General features: G+C 38.7%; 1 protein-coding gene across 15 annotated transcripts in view; it reads right to left on the bottom strand.

Moving 5' to 3' along the window:
• Positions 1–1,190: 1,190 nt before the first annotated feature.
• Cad87A (cadherin 87A) overlaps positions 1,191–20,813 on the bottom strand; it is a 58,588-nt gene continuing 38,965 nt past the window's right edge. For 9 of the 15 annotated variants that reach the window (XM_073968180.1, XM_073968244.1, XM_073968221.1 and 6 more), the window contains 11 exons: positions 17,114–17,713; positions 16,653–17,060; positions 16,397–16,587; positions 9,909–10,214; positions 9,361–9,841; positions 9,022–9,297; positions 8,792–8,952; positions 8,613–8,714; positions 2,576–2,657; positions 2,279–2,512; positions 1,191–2,202 (listed from right to left, as the gene is read on the bottom strand). In XM_073968180.1, coding sequence (XP_073824281.1) covers positions 2,128–2,202; positions 2,279–2,512; positions 2,576–2,657; positions 8,613–8,714; positions 8,792–8,952; positions 9,022–9,297; positions 9,361–9,841; positions 9,909–10,214; positions 16,397–16,587; positions 16,653–17,060; positions 17,114–17,713 — 2,916 coding nt within the window. In that variant the 3' untranslated portion in view covers positions 1,191–2,127. The remainder of the gene's footprint in view (positions 2,203–2,278; positions 2,513–2,575; positions 2,658–8,612; positions 8,715–8,791; positions 8,953–9,021; positions 9,298–9,360; positions 9,842–9,908; positions 10,215–16,396; positions 16,588–16,652; positions 17,061–17,113; positions 17,714–20,813) is intronic. The other 6 variants (XM_073968252.1, XM_073968261.1, XM_073968272.1 and 3 more) reach the window with 3 other exon arrangements.

The raw sequence follows: 20,813 nt of genomic DNA, 5'->3' as shown, positions 1-20,813 counted from the left end.
ATTTATTATAGTTATTTTCCAATATATTTTAACAATCATTGCCAAAAAATTCTTTTGAAATTAATTTGTTTTTATTTTTATATGCTGTCGTTTACAAAATCGGTCACGACTCTTTTCTCGTATTTCAACGCCATACGTAATACCAATTTGTCGTGTTACGCCATACGTAATACCGATTTGTCTTATCAAAAAAATAAATGTTGTATTTAAACCAAGAAATGCGTTCTGGAAATTACAAATGTATTTCTTTCGATTTTTTAAGGACATAAAATGCTATAAAAGACAAAAAATGTCGTTGTATATAATTTTTCATCATATAAAAATGTATCTTACGACTACGCCAACGTCTACGCCTACGACAACGTCTACGTCACTTGAACGTCTACGACTACGCCAACCGTAATAAGGGTGAATATTCGGGCATGTTCTGGCATTCACCTCAGCACCTCACGTGTATCGAAAACACCTAAAGCTGTTCTGCAACACACTTTACACCTCGTTGGGGTGTATTCCTCACACTGAAATTTTGATGGCGAGAGCTGAGTGAATTCTTATTTTTTAAAGAAAATAATTGAAAATTTCTACAAAAAACTGCATAGAAGTAAAATTTAATTTGTTTTCTATTAGCATTTTAAAAAATATTTAATTTTCTTAACAAAATATTATTTAAAAATGTATTTTTTCCTAAAGTACCAAATTCAACATGTACGCGCTCTTGTAGAAGTTCGTTTCTTTGTTTACGTCTGTTTCGTAAACAATCAAACGAACAAAGCGTACATACCCACACACGCATGTGTATTCATTGATGTGCCAACGCAGACTGATATTTTGCCATTGTTAATGATAAAGCTTGAAAGCTGTAATAAAGTTTTCCAAAGTTCTTTCGTGAAATATGAAAGCTCCTTTCACGTGAAATACAGAACATCAATTTCTTTCACAGGTGAAGTGCTTGTGTGATGTGAAATGGATACACCGTGAATTCCAGAACATGCCCGATAGGTTTAATGCTGGGTTGGCAGACGCTGGCCTATGGTTCCGGGACAATCTGGTATGAGAGAACCCGCTGCCGTGGGATTAGTTATTTGTTGAAGCAGTATTGCCTGTCGATTTGAATAATAAAACTCACTCTCGTGGAAACGTGTTCCATTCGCAATACAGCGTATTATGACATTGAAAAACACAGTTATAAATTTATGTTAATTATATATGTTTTTGTATAATTTTTATTGCATATATCTTCTCCAATCTTACATATGATTATGCATCATTTTCGTTTCTTCTTCTTACTCGTTTAATTTATTTTGTGGACATTTTCATTGGAAGCATTATAATTTGTACTTAAAGCATAAACAGTTTTTTTTTTTATTTCATATTCATATTCTAACTAAATGTAAACTACATACATAGGTATATAAATTAATTCATTAATTTGTTGTTTTATACATAATTTAAAAAATAATCAAATACAGCAAGAATGGCGCTATTATCTTAAGAGTAATTAATAATTTTATATAAAATAATAGCTTACAAAATAGAAAGGATAAACAAAATTACATGTATATCTTTCCAATATATATTTATAAAGTGTGGTATATTAATCCTATATTAGTTTGGGTGTATATGATAAATTTGTATAAAAAATCCAAAAGCCTTAATAGAAAGACTACACATTGAAATTCACCTTTTCGGGATTTCGTGAAAATAACAACAAAAAAACTAATTCGAGTGAGCGACAAAATCCCAAAAATTTGTATATCAATTAATGTAGACTATATAATAATACATTTATCAAAAATTGAAATATTTGTGGACAGAAAAAAGTGATTTCCAAATTAAGTCTATTCAGTTGCTTTATGTGTTTTATTGTCATAATCATTCATCATCAATTTCGAGTAAAAATTACTAGCAAATTATTTATTAAAAATATGTATATGTATTTGTTCTTTAACTTATTTAGCTGCCTAAATAGTTGCTCAATTTCAACTAGTAGATTATATAAGCTAGTCCGGTTAATGCTGTATAAATATTTGTATATAAAATATATTTATGTATGCATTATGTATTTCGAGTATATTTCTATTTGATTAGAAGCCCAATACTATAGTTGTTCATTACCTGCCTTGGCATTTATATTAATTCTGTAACAACGTCATCACCATCCCTAATTGGTGCCTGGAATGTGGAACCAGTAAATTCAAACATCTAAAAAAGAGAGGCAGAGAAAAACAAAAAAACGGAAAATTAGTCAAATCAATTGAGACCATCTTCAACAATTTACCGATGGTACCCTGTTATTGCGCAGTGTTGCATAATCAGCAAAATCATTCATATGGGGATCTATGCGGCCATGACTGCTTGGTCCACCACCACCACCGCCTCCATTATTGGGATTTTGGCCATTACCACCCATACCACCGGCTGAATTTCCGCCATGGGTACGCGGCTGTATTGTGGCATATGTATTGTCAACAACGTGCTGCTGTTCCATTGAACCACAATGGTCCATATGACCCTGTGGAAAAATTCTTAACTAAGAAACAAATATGACATGACAAGGACATATTAATTTACTTACTTGTATATCAGAGTTGGAAATGTGATCTGGCTCCGAAAAGACTTGCATAGTGAGTTCTTGTTCTTCGTACAGTTTCAGTTTTCTGTAAGGAAATGAAATCAAATTTTGGATTAGAAGTGCACATTTGTTCAATGTTAAAGATGATACAAAATTCAAAATAATATTAGTTTTCAACGATTTTGATTGAACCTGGTTAAACGTCTATCATCGTACCTTTTCTAATTTGCTAAACAATGGAATAAAGGGTGTCAAAGTAAAGGAACTGCATTGCTACCTAACCGGGATGGATAGCACTAATGGAGTGAGTGTAGGTGTAGTATTAGGTTACATGCAGATGAAATGGGAAAAGGGCCCGGACCCCGCCGAAATAAGCACTTTTTTTTACAATTTTTGCACATTTTGCCTCTAAGAGGTCAAATTTTGTCTACTCCATCATAACGATCCAGATTTTCTTTTGGACCAAATCATCTTCCTATTTTTTATTTATACGCACGAAGCCCCGTAGAGTTAAACAGGGTGTTCTCCAAGAGGGGGTGGTAGGTTATATTAGGTTTAAAGATGCGCAGCCATCATCGTCTTCATCCTGGATAGGTTTGAAGATTATAAGTTTTTCTGGTTTCCGAAATATTACTGCTTTTTTGATCTATAATTATGCTCTGACATTTGTGTCACTGGTAAGCGTTTGTGTCATACCCAAGGATTACCAAGCCTATGATTCCCAGCTCGCCCAACAGCTCCTGCGTGACCTTGCCTGGTGGGTAGGAGTCCTCGTACGCCTCCTTCCATTCGTACAATTGTGATGTCACCTCTACTTGCTCCCGAGACGGATAGATAACACGCTTAGTCTGCTCACCTTATTTTATGCCCTCAGCCTTTAGGCTATGGAGGGTATATACACTCTGATACGACAAAAAAAACCCCATCGAAATAACGGTTTTAGACCCCATTTATTTTTGGACGAAAATCGTTTCCGACAATTTGGAGTCGATTTAGCCATGTCCGACCGTTTGCTGGCTGGTTGGCTGGTGCGCACAATAACCGTCGAACACATCAACCGATTCGAACGGCCGGTTCTATGTACCGGATTGACCCGAGGAACCATCTTCTCGGCCAGGGGCCGTCACCTCAGCAACTACTTGTTCGTGTTCGTCTTTATTTTATCTTGGGAGCGGCATGTCCCAGAATGCCTGCTCCGGATTCTTTTGGTCCATGCCGGGATTGAAAGTAACTCCGGGCCATGGTTCTGCACAGTTTGTCAACGTCTCATCCACCATAGGTCGGTGTCAATGAGATGCAACGGGTGCCAAGGATGGGTGCATTTCAGGAGCTGTTCAGGCCTGACCTACCTGAGGGAGTATTACGACAGGGTTTATGTTGCCTCGTGCTGCGCCAATATGAACCCCAGTGAGTCTTCATCATCAGCATCATCGGATTATGAAACTCCCCCGCAATCTCCCAGATAGCAGTATCAGCAGCAGCCATTAACACCGCGTATTGCTGTCCCAGTTCCTGAGGATGTAACATTCTTGCAGTTTAACTGCGATGGTCTTCGAACCAAGATCTATGAGATCGTGGACTTTATGAGTCGGAGAAATATTATGGTCGCGGCGATTCAGGAAACGAAGCTGAGCAACAACTGCAGTCTTCGGAGTTGTGATGGATACAACGTTCTTCGCCAGGATCGTACGAGAAGTGGGGGGGGGGTGGAGGGCTTGCATTCCTATTGCACCAACCTGTCCAGTACAGACCTATCTCGCCTGAGCTAGACTCTAGGGACCCATACTTGGAGTGTATGGGGGGTAGCGGTAAGGTGTGGATCCGCCGAGATAGAACTGCTAAATGTGTATATACCTCCGGTCAATAGCTGTGTTCTGCGTTATTTGCCTAACATCAGATCTCTGTTGCGAGGTGATAACCGGCTGGTCCTAGGGGATTTCAATGCACATCACAAGTTATGGCATTCAGCTCTAGGTAATGACCAGAGAGGTACAGATCTGGCTAAGCAAATAGATAGCTCCACATTCTGCACTGCGAACGAGGACGCACCCACCAGGATTAGAGGAGACTGTCACAGTTCACCTGACATATCCATCGTGTCACCCGGTCTGACGAATGACGTGACATGGCAACCCTTCATTTCCCTTGGGTATGACCATCTCCTAATCCTCATCTCTATAAACAAACCACCAGACTTCATAACCTCTGAACACCGCACTTTCATTAATCATGAAAAAGCGGATTGGTAAGGTTTCAGAGAGTTTACTAATCAACGCTTCAGAGAACTGCCCAGTCCCTCTGATGTTGGGGTAGCAGAGAGGAAGTTCCGAGACATAATCATTGCTGCAGCCGATGAACATCTGAAGTGCTGCAACATTGGAGCCGGCTGTAATAAATTGTGGACAACGGTTAAGACGCTATCGAACCCTGGTAGGAGAGACGATCGGACATCTGTCACGTTTAACGGCGTGGCTGTGAAAGATCCGAGGAGGTGCGCTGGCTATTTCTGTCGACAATTTATCGAGCACCCAGATAGTGACCGGGCGAAGAGAAGTGTTTTGCGTCGTTTGCGATCTTTTCCAGCCGAAGAAGAACCGCCACAATTTACGATGGATGATGTTGCAGATGTTATCCGAGGCGCAAAGTCATCCAAAGCGCTTGGAACTGACGGAATTTCTATGTGATGCTAAAATAGCTGGATGACCCAGGAGTCGAGTATTTAAGTAAGGTCCTCAACTTATCGCTAGCCACCCTAATTGTTCCCGATGCCTGGAAGATGGGCAGGGTGGTCCCGCTGCTGAAACCTGGCAAAGATGCCAGTAAAGGTGAGTCGTACAGGCCGATTTCACTTCTATCACCAGTATCAAAGATACTCGAGGCATTACTCCTCCCCAGCATCAGAACGTGTTATCCAGTTGCAGATCATCAACACGGGTCCCGGAAGCAGTACTACAAGTACTACAACAGCACTGCACGTCATTTCCACATATATTGGACGAAGACTCAACCAGGACAAACCATGTCACAGAACAGTGATGGTAGCATTGGATCTGACCAAAGCGTTTGATACGGTCAGCCATGCTAGGCTGTTCGAGGATATCGAGAATACCACCCTCCGGCCTTGTCTGAAACGCTGGGTCATCAACTATTTGTGTGGTCGCCAGTCATACGTGGAATTCAGAGACAGGAAGTCCAAACCCCGTAGAGTGAAGCAGGGAGTTCCCCAAGAAGGGGTGATATCTCCGGAACTGTTTAACCTCTACCTCTCTGCAATTCCATGCTCTCCCGACGGCATTGAGTTAATTACGTACGCGGATTATTGTACGCTCATGGCGTCAGGTCCCAATATCGGTAACGTTTGTGACAGGCTAAATGCCTATCTCATTGATCTTGTAGAGTTTTTCCACGCGAGGAATATGAAAATGACTAAGTCAACAGCCACACTGTTCACCACATGGACGGCGCAAATGAAGCTCCCACTGAATGTGCAGGTCGACGCTTCAATTATTCCGACCACAAACTACCCCAAAATCCGAGGGGTCACATTCGATAGTATGTATAAGTCGTCCCAGCATACCTCAGTTATCTGCGATAAGCTGAGCAACAGGAACAAGGTTCTCAAGTCCCTAGCCGGCAGCACTTGGGGTGCAGATAAAGAAACCTTGTTAACCACATACAACGCGATAGGTCGGTCTGTGGTAAGCTATGCGGCGCCAGCGTGGTTTGCTAACGTAAGTGATACGCAATGGGATAAACTACAAATCTGCCAGAATGCTGCCCTGAGAACAGCTACAGGGTGTCACCTCATGTCTGCAGTGGACCATTTACATGAGAAGACAAAGATCCTTCCTGTGCGTCGTCACAACAGGATGTTGACGATGCAGTACTTGCTTGGATGCTATAGGCAAGACCACCCAAATCACCATCTGGTGGATATGCCTGAACCCCCCAGGCTAGTTAGGGAGGATTATAGAGTTCTAAAGAGAGAGCTCCAAAGATATAAAAGAGAACCTCTAGATCAACGTGCATACCAGGCAGGTTTAAGAGACATTCATACTGATGCGGTTGCAGAGGCTCTGGCAGCCTACAGTGTGAATATCGTCCTCGAAGATCATCCACCACCCGTGGCAGCGGAAGAACAACAGCTGCCAAGACAAACGAGAGTCGTGTTGGCACAACTTAGATCTGGTTGGTGCAGCCGCCTCAATTCTTACTGAGCCTGGATTGATGGCACGCGGAATATCTGCCCAGCATGTGGCACCGGTCCGCATACTACGCAGCACCTGTTTAACTGCCCAGCCAACCCGACTGACTTAACTCCTCTCTCTCTCTCTTTGGACTAATCCTATTCAGGTGGCGTCCTTTCTGAACTTGGAGCTGGAGGCAGAGCCGAATCAATAAAATAAAGATTTACATGTACTTGTAGAAGCTGCTACAACAACAACAACAACCGATTCGAACCAAATTTTACACTTCGTAAAATTTTACCAAAACTTAGTTTATGTTCGAAGATGGGCCATGTCGGTCCACTCCGTCGGGAACATCCCCCACAAACAACACAAACATTGTTCCACAACATCCCATACGGGACAAGGGAGACTTCTCTCATATCAATGAGTGCACCCCGATTCATATTTAGCTCAATGATATGGGACCTACTGTTTATCGCCGAGTCCGAACGACGTGTCTTAAGACACCACTTGTGGAGAAGTTTTTCAAGACTGATATACTCAGGAAATGTCGCCAACATTACTAAGGGGTATTTTGCCACCGTTGGAAAATGTTTAATGTTGCTTGGCCGGGGAATCGAACCCCCGACCATCTGCGTGCAAGGCGGGCGTGCATACCACCCACCCGTGCATACCGGTGGCACCCAACATCCCCCACAAATGTTCAAAACTTTTCTGTGAAATGTTGTGAACGATAACTCTCGAAGGCACAATCGATTTTGTCCAATCTTTGCACATCTTATTATACTTTCCAGACATAGATCGGGTTCGAATATGGACTATATGGGTCCACAGCCTTCGGGTACCTCCCACACAAAATTTGGGAAAAGTGCTCTTGCTGTTTCCGTCCTACATGTGCTTCGGATGGATCCGGAAACTTTCCTACCTAAGCACCTATATATCAACCTATAAAGAATCTCGGCAATAAGTGCACCCGCCAGGTTTCCGCCTTCGCAACGTGAGCCAATGCCATTAAATGTCTGAATAAGAAAATCTACCGATTCCTTATTTTCGCAACTCTGATCCACAACGTCTAAGATGAGAAGGTTGCAGGGGTGTCCTTCAAAAGTAATCACTGACAATCGCAGGCGTACCATCGAAGTTTAACGAGCTTTGAAGTAGTTGGCGCTGTCACAGACCCATCATTGCTCCGTCCGCTAGCGTTGGGGTGATCCGGAACTTGGTCCAAAATTTGGCCCTCGTACCTGCCCCAGAAAAGTTCGAAAAAATTCGTAAAATTGGATCTCGAAATATTTTATCCAAACTTAGGGGTCGATTATGGATAGCAACCAAACTCTAGTTGCGTTGCCCACAGCAAATTTAGTAATGGAATTTTCTATTTCCGCATAAAAATTTATACTTTTTTACAATTAAATTAATAGCTGGAGGTTCAAAGCCCTGTAGGCCTATTCTGTAACTTTTTAACAACTTTACTCATTGTTTATTTTACAACAATTTCATTTGTTTGTTTTGTAGTTGTTACAAAAACAAAAGAAATTTTAACAACTTTTCAATCGATAAAAGTTACAGAATAGGCCTACAGTAGTGATATTGATTGAATTTGACAAAAATTTCCGTCTTTTCACTCATTTTAATTGTATGAATTTCTCCTCTGGCATCGCAACTACAGTTGAGTTGCTATCCATAATCGACCCCTTAATTTATGTTCGAAAGTGGGCCATATCAATTAATTCACTCATAGGGGGAACCTCACACACAAAATTTCAACAATTAAATGCTTCCTAACATAACGGTCCGAAAGGGAAGTTTTGAAGAAAAAAATAACAATAAAAATGTTGAATATTACTTACTGTTCAATCCACAAAGGATTTTCTGTTGTATTCAAATCTTCGATAATTTGTTTCTTAATTAGAGCCTCTTTTCGACGATTTTCGGTGGGCACTGATAGATTCCTAAAAGAAAGAAAAAAGTTATATTCACTTTTAAAATCAAAGTTTATCAACAATAAAGAAAACATCTCTAAACATACCAGTGTTTCAGACAACAGCACAACACAATAAAACTAACAACACCCACAAAAAGCACAATTACTAATGCAACCAAACCTGCCACCGCCAAATCAAATTCTTCCTGTACAATGGTGATATAAGCGGGTACAACATTCTCGATAGCAAAACCAGCATAATAATCCTGCAAAGAGTTTAGATAAGCAATCAATTGTTGTCTCCCATTCTTTCTTTTCCATCTGCCTTAACCTACCCTTAAATAATCATAATTAGCATCAATGACTTTCAGAATTTCATCTACGGCAGAAATTTGCTGTGTCTGTGGATCAACTGCATGGAAATATAAATCAGACCAATCCATGCGTATGCGTCCCATAGAATCCACATGAAAACGGATTTCATCAACAATAATACGATGCTGGGTGGCATTACGCAGTTCAGCCACAATTTCTTCCTGCTGCTGATAGACCTCTTCGGGTGGGCGAGAAAGTATGACACGGACCAGCTGGCTATAGTCATATATCCAAACCTGAAAATATTTTGTATTAAAATCAAGAGAAAATAGATGAAAAACTGCATATGCATAACTTACAATAACTTTTGTTCTGGCCACACGTTCTGGTTTTTCCATTTCTTTGGCCACAATTTCCAATTCGAAACGATCTTGATTATACTCGGCAACAAATGCACCCGTTGTTACTCTACCCTCCGGGGAAATGGCAAATGGACTTGGCACAATTGAACCCGTACTCTTTGTTGCTCCATATTTATACAAATTCGAAGCAATAATCATATATTCAATATAGGCATTCTTGCCAGCATCAGCATCAGAGGCATTTACGGTAGTAATAATTGTACCAATTGGTGATTTGGCATTTACGCCGGCATAATAAATCTCAGTTTCAAATATGGGGGGATTGTCATTTTGATCTAAGACCGTTATAAGGACCTTGGCCACCGTGTTATCACGATCTAAAGTTTTAATCGAGAATGAGGCCCTTTCTTCGTCGGAAATGTGGAGATCACGTTTAATACTGGCCAATATGTAGAGGGTATAAAAATCAGTGGTTTCTCTATAAAGAAATATAGATATAAATATTAGATGCTTTGCAGAGGAGGAAAGCTTTTCTTTTTCCTCACCTATCTAATGTTTTATTTGTGTAAATATCTCCGGTTGCTTTGTCCACAGCAAAAGCTCCATCTTCATTGCCCAGTAACATATAATAGAAAACATCTTTATTGTGTTTATTGCGAGCAGTGGCCTGTATCTTTCCGATTTTTATATTGCGCTCATTATTCTCCATTATGGAAATCTTATAGGGATTGCTGGCATCAGGAAATTCTGGTCTATTTTCATTTGCATCAATAATACTGATGGTTAGGAAACGTAGTGTTTCAAAGGGTTTGGGATTGCCATTATCACGTGCCACCAAAATCAGGTCATAGCTAAACAAGAAATTCAAGGTTATATTCAACATTTAAAATTTTTGCAAGTGTATTAGGGTGATGACTTTTTGACCCTTTTTTCTCACGAATGAAGAAAATTTTGTACATTAAGGACAAACACAACTTTTCAATTCCGTTAAGTATTTAGAAAGGTCACACACAAACCAATTTTAGCGGTCGATTATGGATTTGAAACTTTAGATATTAATTTAATTGTAAAAAAAAAAAAAAACAAGTAAAAAAGTGTCAGTCGGCTTTGCCGACAGATATATACCCTCAGCCAATGTGAAGCGAAATGTATTTAAGGTATCTTCAGAATTTTGTGGCCCTTTTTGGACATTTGAACTTGCCGACAAAAATGTGGATTAGGAATTAACTGCACTAATACACAAATGTTGAACTTTTGGAGGGCAGGTACCCTTAGTGAGGACCGATATGGGCCATTTTAGAAGTTAAACTAAATTTTGATAAAATATTAGGAGATCCAAAGTTTTGGTTGCCCCATTCAAGTGATATCGTCCTAGCATTTTAGTGACATTTTTTAAACATTGGGGAGAAGTACCGAAAGTTGTGGACCGGTATTGCCCATGAATATAATATGACGAAGACCAAATGTTGGACCAAATCGGTTGAACAGTTCGAGAGTTATCGTGCTCTCCGACCGCCACATATGGTGACATAGGGGTTTTTTTTACAACTTTCTGACAGTTTTCCCAAGAAATATTGACTTGCCCCTGAAAAACTTTTACCGTCGTAATGGAGGTAGCGAATGCAAATAGCTTCAACAAAAATCAAAGTGATTCGAGAGCAGGTCTTAAAGTGAACCTATCCGAAATTTTGTGTGAGAGGTACCAGAAGGAGTAGACAAATATAGTCCATATTCGAACCTGATCTATATCTGTAGTGCGATTCTGTAACTTTTTTTAATAACGAACCGACATCGGTAGTTAACGAAAATATTCGGTTGAGTTAACGAATGTGCTATTCTGTAACTTTATGTTACCGATTGTAGAAATCGTTAGCACATACCGACGAATATCGATGGGAAGACAAATTGTCAAATTATATATTTTGGTATTTATTAATGTATTTTTAAGTTAAAAATATTATTTCTTCGCAATTACGAACATAAAACGCGCAAAGGAGTAAAAATATCTTCTCTTGGGAAGAAGGTGGGATACTTGCAATGCGAAACCCAGGAGTAACTACAACTTCAAAAACGTCAAGTGTGTATGTGAGTACTTCTAGGATGTAAAGGAACAATACACGATTTTCATATATTTTGGTGGTTTTATTCCAGGATATGAAGAAATATATCATTAGCCCCCACCGTAATAGCTCGGCGAAACAAAATATAGAATATCCCCAATTTATCAATTTATGGTTTTGAAGTGGACAAGAACCTGTCTTTTAGACAAATAAATATGCATGTGTGCATCTACACCGTCTCAGGTGAATCAACAGAAGCTGCATTATTTATGTTTACAACAGACTCATATTTTTAACGTATTACTGGCATAAAATATTTAATAGATGTATGTATGTAAGGATCATTGGTCAAAAGGTCACTTCCTTTTGTAGTGAATTGTACTTTATAAATGCATGATTTAAAAATTATAAATTTGGTAAAATCCTTCCTATATGTATGTGAAGCGCTGTCATATTTTGGGTTGTGGCGCTTTGTGCGAAAATTTTGGACAGCGCAATAAAAAGAAGAGCTATGTAAAAATGCAACTTTGAAGTTTCACATAATTAAGCTCCTTCGGTGACGTTTGTGGATCCTCGTTACCGCCATTTGAGTCATTTATTTTTTAATTTCACGCCCATATTAAATGGAATTTCTCATGACCTATAGTTCGGAAATCCAAACTTATAGCATTTTGGCTTCAATACGGCATAAGAGCCAACGAAAGCCTCTTAGAAAGATAGTGTTAAGGGAATTGGTATAAGCCTTACATAACAGTACCACACTTGAGTTCTTTTGAAGCGTTAGCTTACGATTTTCCACTTTAATATGTAAGACAAAGGTCAGCGCAGCCTCCAAGGGAAAGTTATGAGTTAATCGAAGTTCTACAACATTATCTTTGGTGGTCTTTGTGCAGCTTCAATAAAATCTGCGCTGGCGAAAGCACAATATTGGCGAAGCTGACCCATGTTATCATACATAGTTAACCCTTATGTAAACGCTTTAAGAAGATTTTTCTCAATAAGGCAGAATTTACCTTGTGTACACTCCTCATGAACATAACATATGCTCATATAAAAACGCCGTTTTTAAAAGAAATCAGCAAAATATTGCAATAATGTACTGTCGTTAAGACTTAACAACAACTTTTTTTTGGTTGTTAACTTAACAATAATTTTCGGTAATTAACGACAAAATTTACCGACAAAAATTGTTAAAATTGGTATACAGAATAGCACTTACCGAAAATTATCGTTAACTACCGACATTCGTCGTTAATTCTGTCGTTAAGGAGTTACAGAATCGCACTACTGGTAGATATATTAGGATGTGCAAAGTATAGATTACATCGGTCACTCCCTTCAAGAGTTATCGTGCGCAAAATTTTTCCGAACATTTTTGAAGTTTTGTGGGGGAGGTACCTGAAGGAGTGGACGGATATGGCTTATCTTCAAATTTAACCTTTGTTTGGACAAAATATTACTAAGGCCAAATGTTGGACCGAATCGGCAGATTCGTTCGAGAGTTATCTTGCGCTCCAACCACCTCAGGCTATTTTCTCAGGAAGTATGGACTTGCCCCTGATGAAACTTATACCGTCGTATGGAGGGCAGTGAATACAAGTTGCTAAAACAAAAATCAAAGCGATTCGAGAGATGACCCTAAACTGAACTTTTCCGAAATTTTGTGTGGGAGCTACCAGAAGGAGTTGACCGATTTAGTCCATATTGAAACCTTTTTTAAGTCTGGTACACATTTCACGTTGGACAAGGTATGGACCAAATCGGTTACTCCCTTCAAGAGTTATCGTGCGCACAAATTTTCCGAACATTTTGGAACTTTTGTGGGGGAGGTATCGGAAGAAGTGGACCGATATAGCTCATTTTCGAACATAAACTAAGTTTGGACAAAATATTACGAAAGCCAAAATTTGAACCGAATCGGTTCATCCGTGCGAGAGTTATCGTGCGCACCAGCCAGACAGACAGACGGACGGACATTGCTAAATCAACTCCAAATTGTCTGAAACACATTTCGTCCAAACATACTTGGGGTCTAAAACCACTATTTCGATGAGGCACATTTTGCCCGTATGAAAGTGTATATACCCTTTCTAGCCTAAAGGCTGAGGGTATAATTAAATGGAAATTTGTATTCTTAAATTTGTTTTCGACAACGCAACTGGAGTTGGGTTGTTATATATAATCGACCCCTTAAATTAGTTTTTAAATCATTTTGTGCGTGAGGCTAGGCTTTGCCCCAAAAATTATAGGAGTTATTCTGAACGTAAATTCCTGGTGAGTTTTCCCGCTATCTCCTTTAAGTTGAAACGGCGGAAATATAAAACGCAGGGGAACTTTTAGTTCAGAATAAGCCCCTATATATTTAGGGGGTTTTCAGAATTTTGTGGTCCTTACAGACAAAAAATGTGTATTTATTTTAAAGCTCAAAAGTGTTGCGTAGGTGATACCTGAAGGAATAGTCCATTTTGCAAGTGGATATTATGGAGTTATTCCATTTGATATAAATAGCGCCCACCAGTCAGTTCAGTTGGGCACCGTTTAATTTAGAGCTTTTGGAACATTATGCCACAACAAGACCACAAGGAGTACATATGTTAAACATTTCCAAAGGATCCTCAACAGACCTTAAACTGCACTTAATAAACAAAAATGTTCAACTTTTGAGAGTGAAATACCCTAAGGTGTTGAAAATATTACGAGATCCAAAGTTTGGACCAAATAGGTCGCTCCCTTCAAGAGTATCGCGTGTATCATTTTAACGAAAGTTTTGAAATTTTGTGGTGGAGGTACCTGAAGGAGTGCTTTAAGACCATTATATCAGAAGTATGGACCCCTGAACAATTGTACCCTCGTTATAGGGAACCGAGAACAATAATATAATTGTTCCACAAACATCACAGACGAGACAGGGGAGACTTCTCTCTCTCTCTCTCTCTCTCTCTCTCTCTCTGAAACGAGAACAACCTGTTGCAAAAAAAAACAGTAAGGAAAGGATCAAAGTCGGGCGGGGCCGACTATATGATACCCTACACCACTGTGAATATGTAAAATATAAATCGGAGCTATATCCAGACCGAATTTAGTCACACATTCCAAATATCATTGAAATCGGACTTATATAGCTTGTTTGGAGCAGCAAATACGCGAAATCGGCCGTAAATATATATGGGTGCTATATCCAAATCTGAACCGATTTCGATATAAATTGGCACATTTATTTCTAGACTGAATTCAGTCACACATTCCAAATTTCATCGAAATCGGAAATATATAGCGTGTTTGGTACAGAAAATACGTGAAATCGGCCGAAAATATATATGGGAGGTATATCCAAATCTGAACCGATTTCTATATAATTTGGCACACTTATTTCTAGAGCGAATTCAGTCAAACAATCCAAATTTCATCAAACTCGGACGTATATAGCGTGTTTGTTGCAGCAAATTCGTGAAATCGGGCGAACATATATATGGGAGCTATATCCAAATCTGAACCGATTTCGATATAATTTGGCACATTTATTTCTAGACCGAAGTCAGTCACTCATTCCAATTTTCATTGAAATCGGACATATATAGCGTGTGTGGTACAGAAAATACGTGAAATCGGCCGAAAATATATATGGGAGCTATATCCAAATCTGAACCGATTTCTAAATAATTTGGCACACTTATTTGTAGACCGAATTCAGTCAAACATTCCAAATTTCATCAAAATCGGACGTATATAGCGTGTTTGGTGCAGCAAATTCGTGAAAACGGGCGAACATATATATGGGAGCTATATCCAAATCTGAACCGATTTCGATATAATTTGGCACATTTATTTCTAGACTGAATTCAGTCACACATTCAAAATTTCATCGAAATCGGAAATATATAGCGTGTTTGGTACAGAAAATACGTGAAATCGGCCGAAAATATATATGGGAGCCATATCCAAGTCTGAACCGTTTTCTATATAATTTGGCACACTTATTTGTAGACGGAATTCAGTCACACATTCAAAATTTCATCAAAATTGGACGTATATAGCGTGTTTGGTGCAGCAAATACGTGAAATCGAGCGAAAATATATATGGGAGCTATATCCAAATCTGAACCGATTTTCACCAAAAGCAATAGCGTCCTTTCTATGGCTAAAAAAGTTGTAGTCCCCAATTTTCAGCTGAATCGGACCAAAAATGCGACCTGTACGTTGCGAACAAAAATACATGGACAGACGGACAGACAGACGGACGGACATGCATAAATCGACTCAGAAAGTGATTATATGTATATCCCCAAAAGGAACTATGGGTCTATTTCGTTTCCTTTTGTATGTTACATACAAATGCACAAAGACATAATACCCCTTACCACATAGTGGTGTAGGGTATAAAAATCAAAACGATTCAAGAGTATGTCTTTCTTTAACTGCACTTTTCCGAAATTTTGTGGGGACGTAATCGAGGAAGTGGACGGATATAATAGTCCACATTCTCCACATTCTATGACTGGTAGAAATATTACGATGAGCAAAATGTGGATCAAACCGGTTACTCCCTTCGGGAGTTATCGCACCCACCATTTTTGCGAAAAATGTTGAACTTTTTCAATGTTGCGATATGTTGCAAATTGTTCTATTGGAATATTTCCATGCTTTTCCCATTGTTGTCACACTGCTTTTATAGATGAAGCAAAATTATCTTTGCCGTATTTTTAAGGAATTAGATATGGCCCATCTTCAAAGTTGTTTACACAAAATATTACGAAGGCCAAATTTTGGAGCGAATTGTTGATAAGTTGTCGTGCGCTACAGCCAGCCAGAGAGACATTTTTAAATCGACTCCAAATTGTGAAACGGATTTCGTCTAAAAGCACTATTTCGACGAGGCACAATTTGGTCGTATGAAAGTGTATGTTCCACCTTCTTTAGGCTTAAGGCTGAGGTTATAAACAAATCATCACCCTAATATTTAGTCCACAACATACTTTGCCTTTTCCTTGCGTTGGAGATCACCATTAGTCCTTAATTCACCAGTTTCGGCATCAATTTTAAACTCATCCGTCTCTTGAAGATTTTGATCCTTTACTTGCAAATGGTAAACAATTTTACCATTTTCATCGGTATCATTGTCAGCTGCCTTTACCGTTAAAATTAGATAGTCTTTTGGAACAACATCCTAAAAAAAGATAACAAAAATTTATTTCTCTTTGGTGGGGGGTTGCAATTTTTCCTGTAACCTACCCCTGGTATTTCAATGGTGGCATTCGATGAGGCTGGTATTATAAATACTGGACGATGTTGATTAACACCCATAACATTGACTATGGCCTTTGTGGTGGCCTCCACAGTGCCCGAACCTTGAGTATCTCTTGCTGATATTGTCAATTCGTAGACGCCTTTTTGGCCATTAAGACTTCTTGCGGGATACAAAATACCAGTTTGAGCATCTAAACGGAAGAGACCCTCTTCATTACCGGCAATAATGACATAACGCACATCTCCAAATATTCCCTCATCCAAATCGAAAGCCTTAACTTGCAATACGGCAGCTGGGGGATTTAGAGCAGCATTTTCTGCCACAGTAGAGGTGTATTCGTTTTGTGTAAATTCCGGGGAATTATCATTTACATCCAACACATTTAAATAGATCTATGAAAGGAGAAATTAAGGTATAATTTTCAATATAGCTTTTCGAAACTTACCGCTGCTGAAGTGGACTTTTGAACTGTGGTAGGTGCCTTATCCTTGACCACCGCTGTCAATGTCAACTGCTTAACTTTCTCTCGATCCAATATCGAAGAATCCGATACCATTATATTGCCGGTATATGAATCAATAGTAAAATATTTATTATTCTCTCCAATAAGTGAATACGTCACTTCACCAAATGCTCCCAAGTCCTTATCGAATGCTTCCACTTTTCCGGCCACAGTACCAATAGGTGAATTTTCTGTTATATTAAAATAATATTCATTTTGGGTGAACTGCGGTTCGTTGTCATTTAGATTGATGATATCCACAATAACATCAGCCGTTGAGGTTAATGGTGGTACACCTGTATCACTAACTGTTGCCATAAATTTCACTTCCTTAATTGTTTCATAATCGAGACGTTTGGTCAATGTTACTACTCCCGACGATTTGTTAATTTCAAAGTAATCATTGTCGGTTATATCATATTCTCCAATTGTTGAATCTTCGTCATAAGCCTGCAAAGTGGTGAGCACGGTTCCTACGGGTTGTTCTTCGACCATTTGAAGTTTGATCACAGGATTTTCGGGTGTCCAGGGTAAACTGAATTTCTGTGATGAAACCAAAAATGAAACGTTAGATAGTAATAAAAGGAATGAAATGTTTTAACGGGATTATGAGGTCTAATCGCACATTGTTGAAACCTTTGTTGTTTCCCATCTTTTATGAGAACTTCATCCTAATTCAGAAGAGATTTTTGTCGACTTCGAATTTGTTCTTCTATTAGAAACCCATTATGCATTCTAGGATATGAAAATATGATCTTTAAGTCAGGTTCTGCAACGAGATTGTTATCAGCGTTGATGTTTACCCTTAGAATCAATCGAAAGCACACTGAGTGCTTTTCATCTACCACATCCTGATGGATTTGGATTCTTGTGAGTTAATTTTGAGCTTCTTTTTGAGGATAGGTTGGCCTTCTATTGGAAGCCCTTTTGTGTCAGAATCGATGAGAAGTATTACGGTCTTAAATGAGATCCTTTTAACCAGAATTCTTTGAAAAGGCCTTTTGGAGTTCAATGAAGAGTTTAAGGCTTCAGTGAGACGATATTTGCATCTTCTATGTGACGATTTTGTATATTCTTTGGAGGAGAGAGGATTTTGGACCAGAATTTTATTAATACCATCTGAACTTTTTTATTAAACCATATGAACCTGTTTATTTTCTATGAGAAGACTTGTCGATCAAGTAGAGGATAGAGAAAGAAGTTACTTTACACGGTGCTCTTGAAGCAAATTTAAATGAAAGGTGCTTACACCTCGGAAATTTTTGCGGATTCTGAAACTACAATGTTCATAGATGAGAAAAATCAAAAACTAAAAAAATCGCCGGAGCGCTTTTTAAATTAAATAAATCGCGATTCAAGTTGGAATTTTTAAGGGTTGTTTAAGTTTTCACGATTTTGCTTGGAAACCGCAGATCCTAGAAATCGGACTAATGAAGGTGTTGTAGCCAAGAAAATTCTCTACAAGACTGTCTTTCTGGCATTTTCGATATATAAGTTCAAATTATGTCAATACATTGACTCGATCGCTTCCTTATAAAATAATGTCATACATGGTGCGCCTTAACTAACTTTAAGGGCCTGTTCATGTATGTCGATAAGAAAATGAATCCGCAAGAAAAACTACCAAATTTGAGTGTGTTTTTCAAATTTGTTTTTTGTTTTGAATGAAAAGAAAAGGCAATAATATTTCCAAAACTAAAGTTTGGGTGTGTTTCATGCGCACACATTTTCGTTTCGAAATACATAAGTTTTTGCTGATTTTGAAACAGCAATGTTCATAGGTGAGAAAAATCCAAAAACAAGAAAAAATCGTTGGAGAGATTTTTAAATAAATCGCAATCAAAATTCACATTTTTAGGGTTTTTTTAGGTTTTCGCTTGAAAACCGCTAGTCCTATCGAAATGAGGCTAAAGAAAATGTTGTAGCAGTGAAAATTTCCTACAAGATTGGCTGATTAATATTTTCCTAGCTATTACCATTTTTGAGATATAGAGGTTCAGATCAAACTTTCCGACTTTTTTCTTAGGTCTTCATGATTTAGCTTGAAAACTGCAAATCCTATCAAAATGGGAATAAAGAAAATATTGTAGCAGAGAAAATTCTGTACAAGATTGGCTTTCATAATTTTTTTTAGCCTGTACCATTTTTGCATATATAAGTTTAATATGAGAATTTGCCGTCATTACATTGTTTTATAAGGAGGCGATACAGTCAATACACTGTCCCAATTTGAACTTATATATTTCAATAACGGTAAAATCTACAACATTCCATAAAGGTCAATCTTATAGAGAATTTGTCCAGACTTTTCTGCCATGAGCCCGATGTCAGGCGACCATATACTTTGAATCAGATCTGTACCGAATTCCAAGCGGAAATGCTGGTATTTTTAAGGCCATAGAGCTTATACAAGTCAACTTAAGTAGTTCTGAGAGGCCGGTAGCGATGTTTGTAGGCAAGCAAGAGGCACTCACTCCTTCACTCAAATCCAAGGTTGTTCACATTGTAGAGAACTGCTATTAAGAGTACAGAATCAAATCACTTTCGGTTTGGTACCGGGACACTGTAATATTTTCGGGAACGAGATTGTCGGATGATGTAGCACCTAAGGGATCCGGGACTCCCAAATTACAATCTTAAACCTCAATTGTAGTCAACGTCGTATTTGAAGTCTCATCAATCTTTCACAACACAGACCATCTAACTTTTTTTCTATGAGAATATCTTTTGGTATGTTTGGACGAAATGTGTTTCAGACAATTTGGAGTCGATTGAGCAATGTCCGTCCGTCTGTCTGTCTGTCTGGCTGGAGCGCACGATAACTCTCGAACGGATGATGAAAATTTGTGTGCACGATAACTCTTGAAGGGAGTAACCGATTTGGTCCACACTTTGCCCATTGTGAAATGTGTACCAAACTTAGATAATGTTTCAATATAGACCCAATCGGCCCACTCCTTAGGGTACCTCCCACACAAAATTTCGGAAAAGTTCAGTTTAGGGCCATCTCTCGAATCGCTCTGATTTTTGTTTTAGCAACTTGTATTCACTGCCCCCCATACGAGGGTACAAGTTTTATCAGGGGCAAGTCCATATTTCCTGAGAAAATAGCCTGAAATTTGCAAAAAAAAAAAACTCCTATGACACCGTGTGAGGTGTTTGGAGCGCAAGATAACTCTCGAACGGATCTGCCGATTCGGTCCAAAATTTGGCCTTAATAGTGTTTTGTCCAAACATAGTTTAAGTTCGAAGATAAGTCATATCGGTCCACTCCTTCAGGTACCTCCCCCACAAAAGTTCACAAATTTTCGGAAAAATTGTTCGTACGGTAACTCTTGAAGGGAGTGGCCGAATTGGTCCATACTTTACACATCCTAATATTTCTACCAGATATCAGGTTCAAATATGGACTATATTTGTCCACTCCATCCGCTACATCCCATACAAAATTTCAGATAAGTTCACTTTAAGACCTGATATCGGATCACTTTGATTTTTGTTGAAGCAAGTTCCATTTCGTCACTATAAATGCCGGAAGACGTAACCGACATGGAAATCGAAATTCGTTTTTTGATGGAATCTGATATATTAAGCTAAAATACATGCTCTGGCAAAATTTCAAGCTTCTACGTTTAAAAATAAC

The sequence above is a fragment of the Musca autumnalis genome, unplaced genomic scaffold (genome assembly GCF_047663935.1).
Source record: "Musca autumnalis isolate F117 unplaced genomic scaffold, ASM4766393v1 scaffold_1, whole genome shotgun sequence".
NCBI lineage: Eukaryota > Metazoa > Arthropoda > Insecta > Diptera > Muscidae > Musca > Musca autumnalis.
This window is presented reverse-complemented; position numbering and strand designations above follow the sequence as displayed.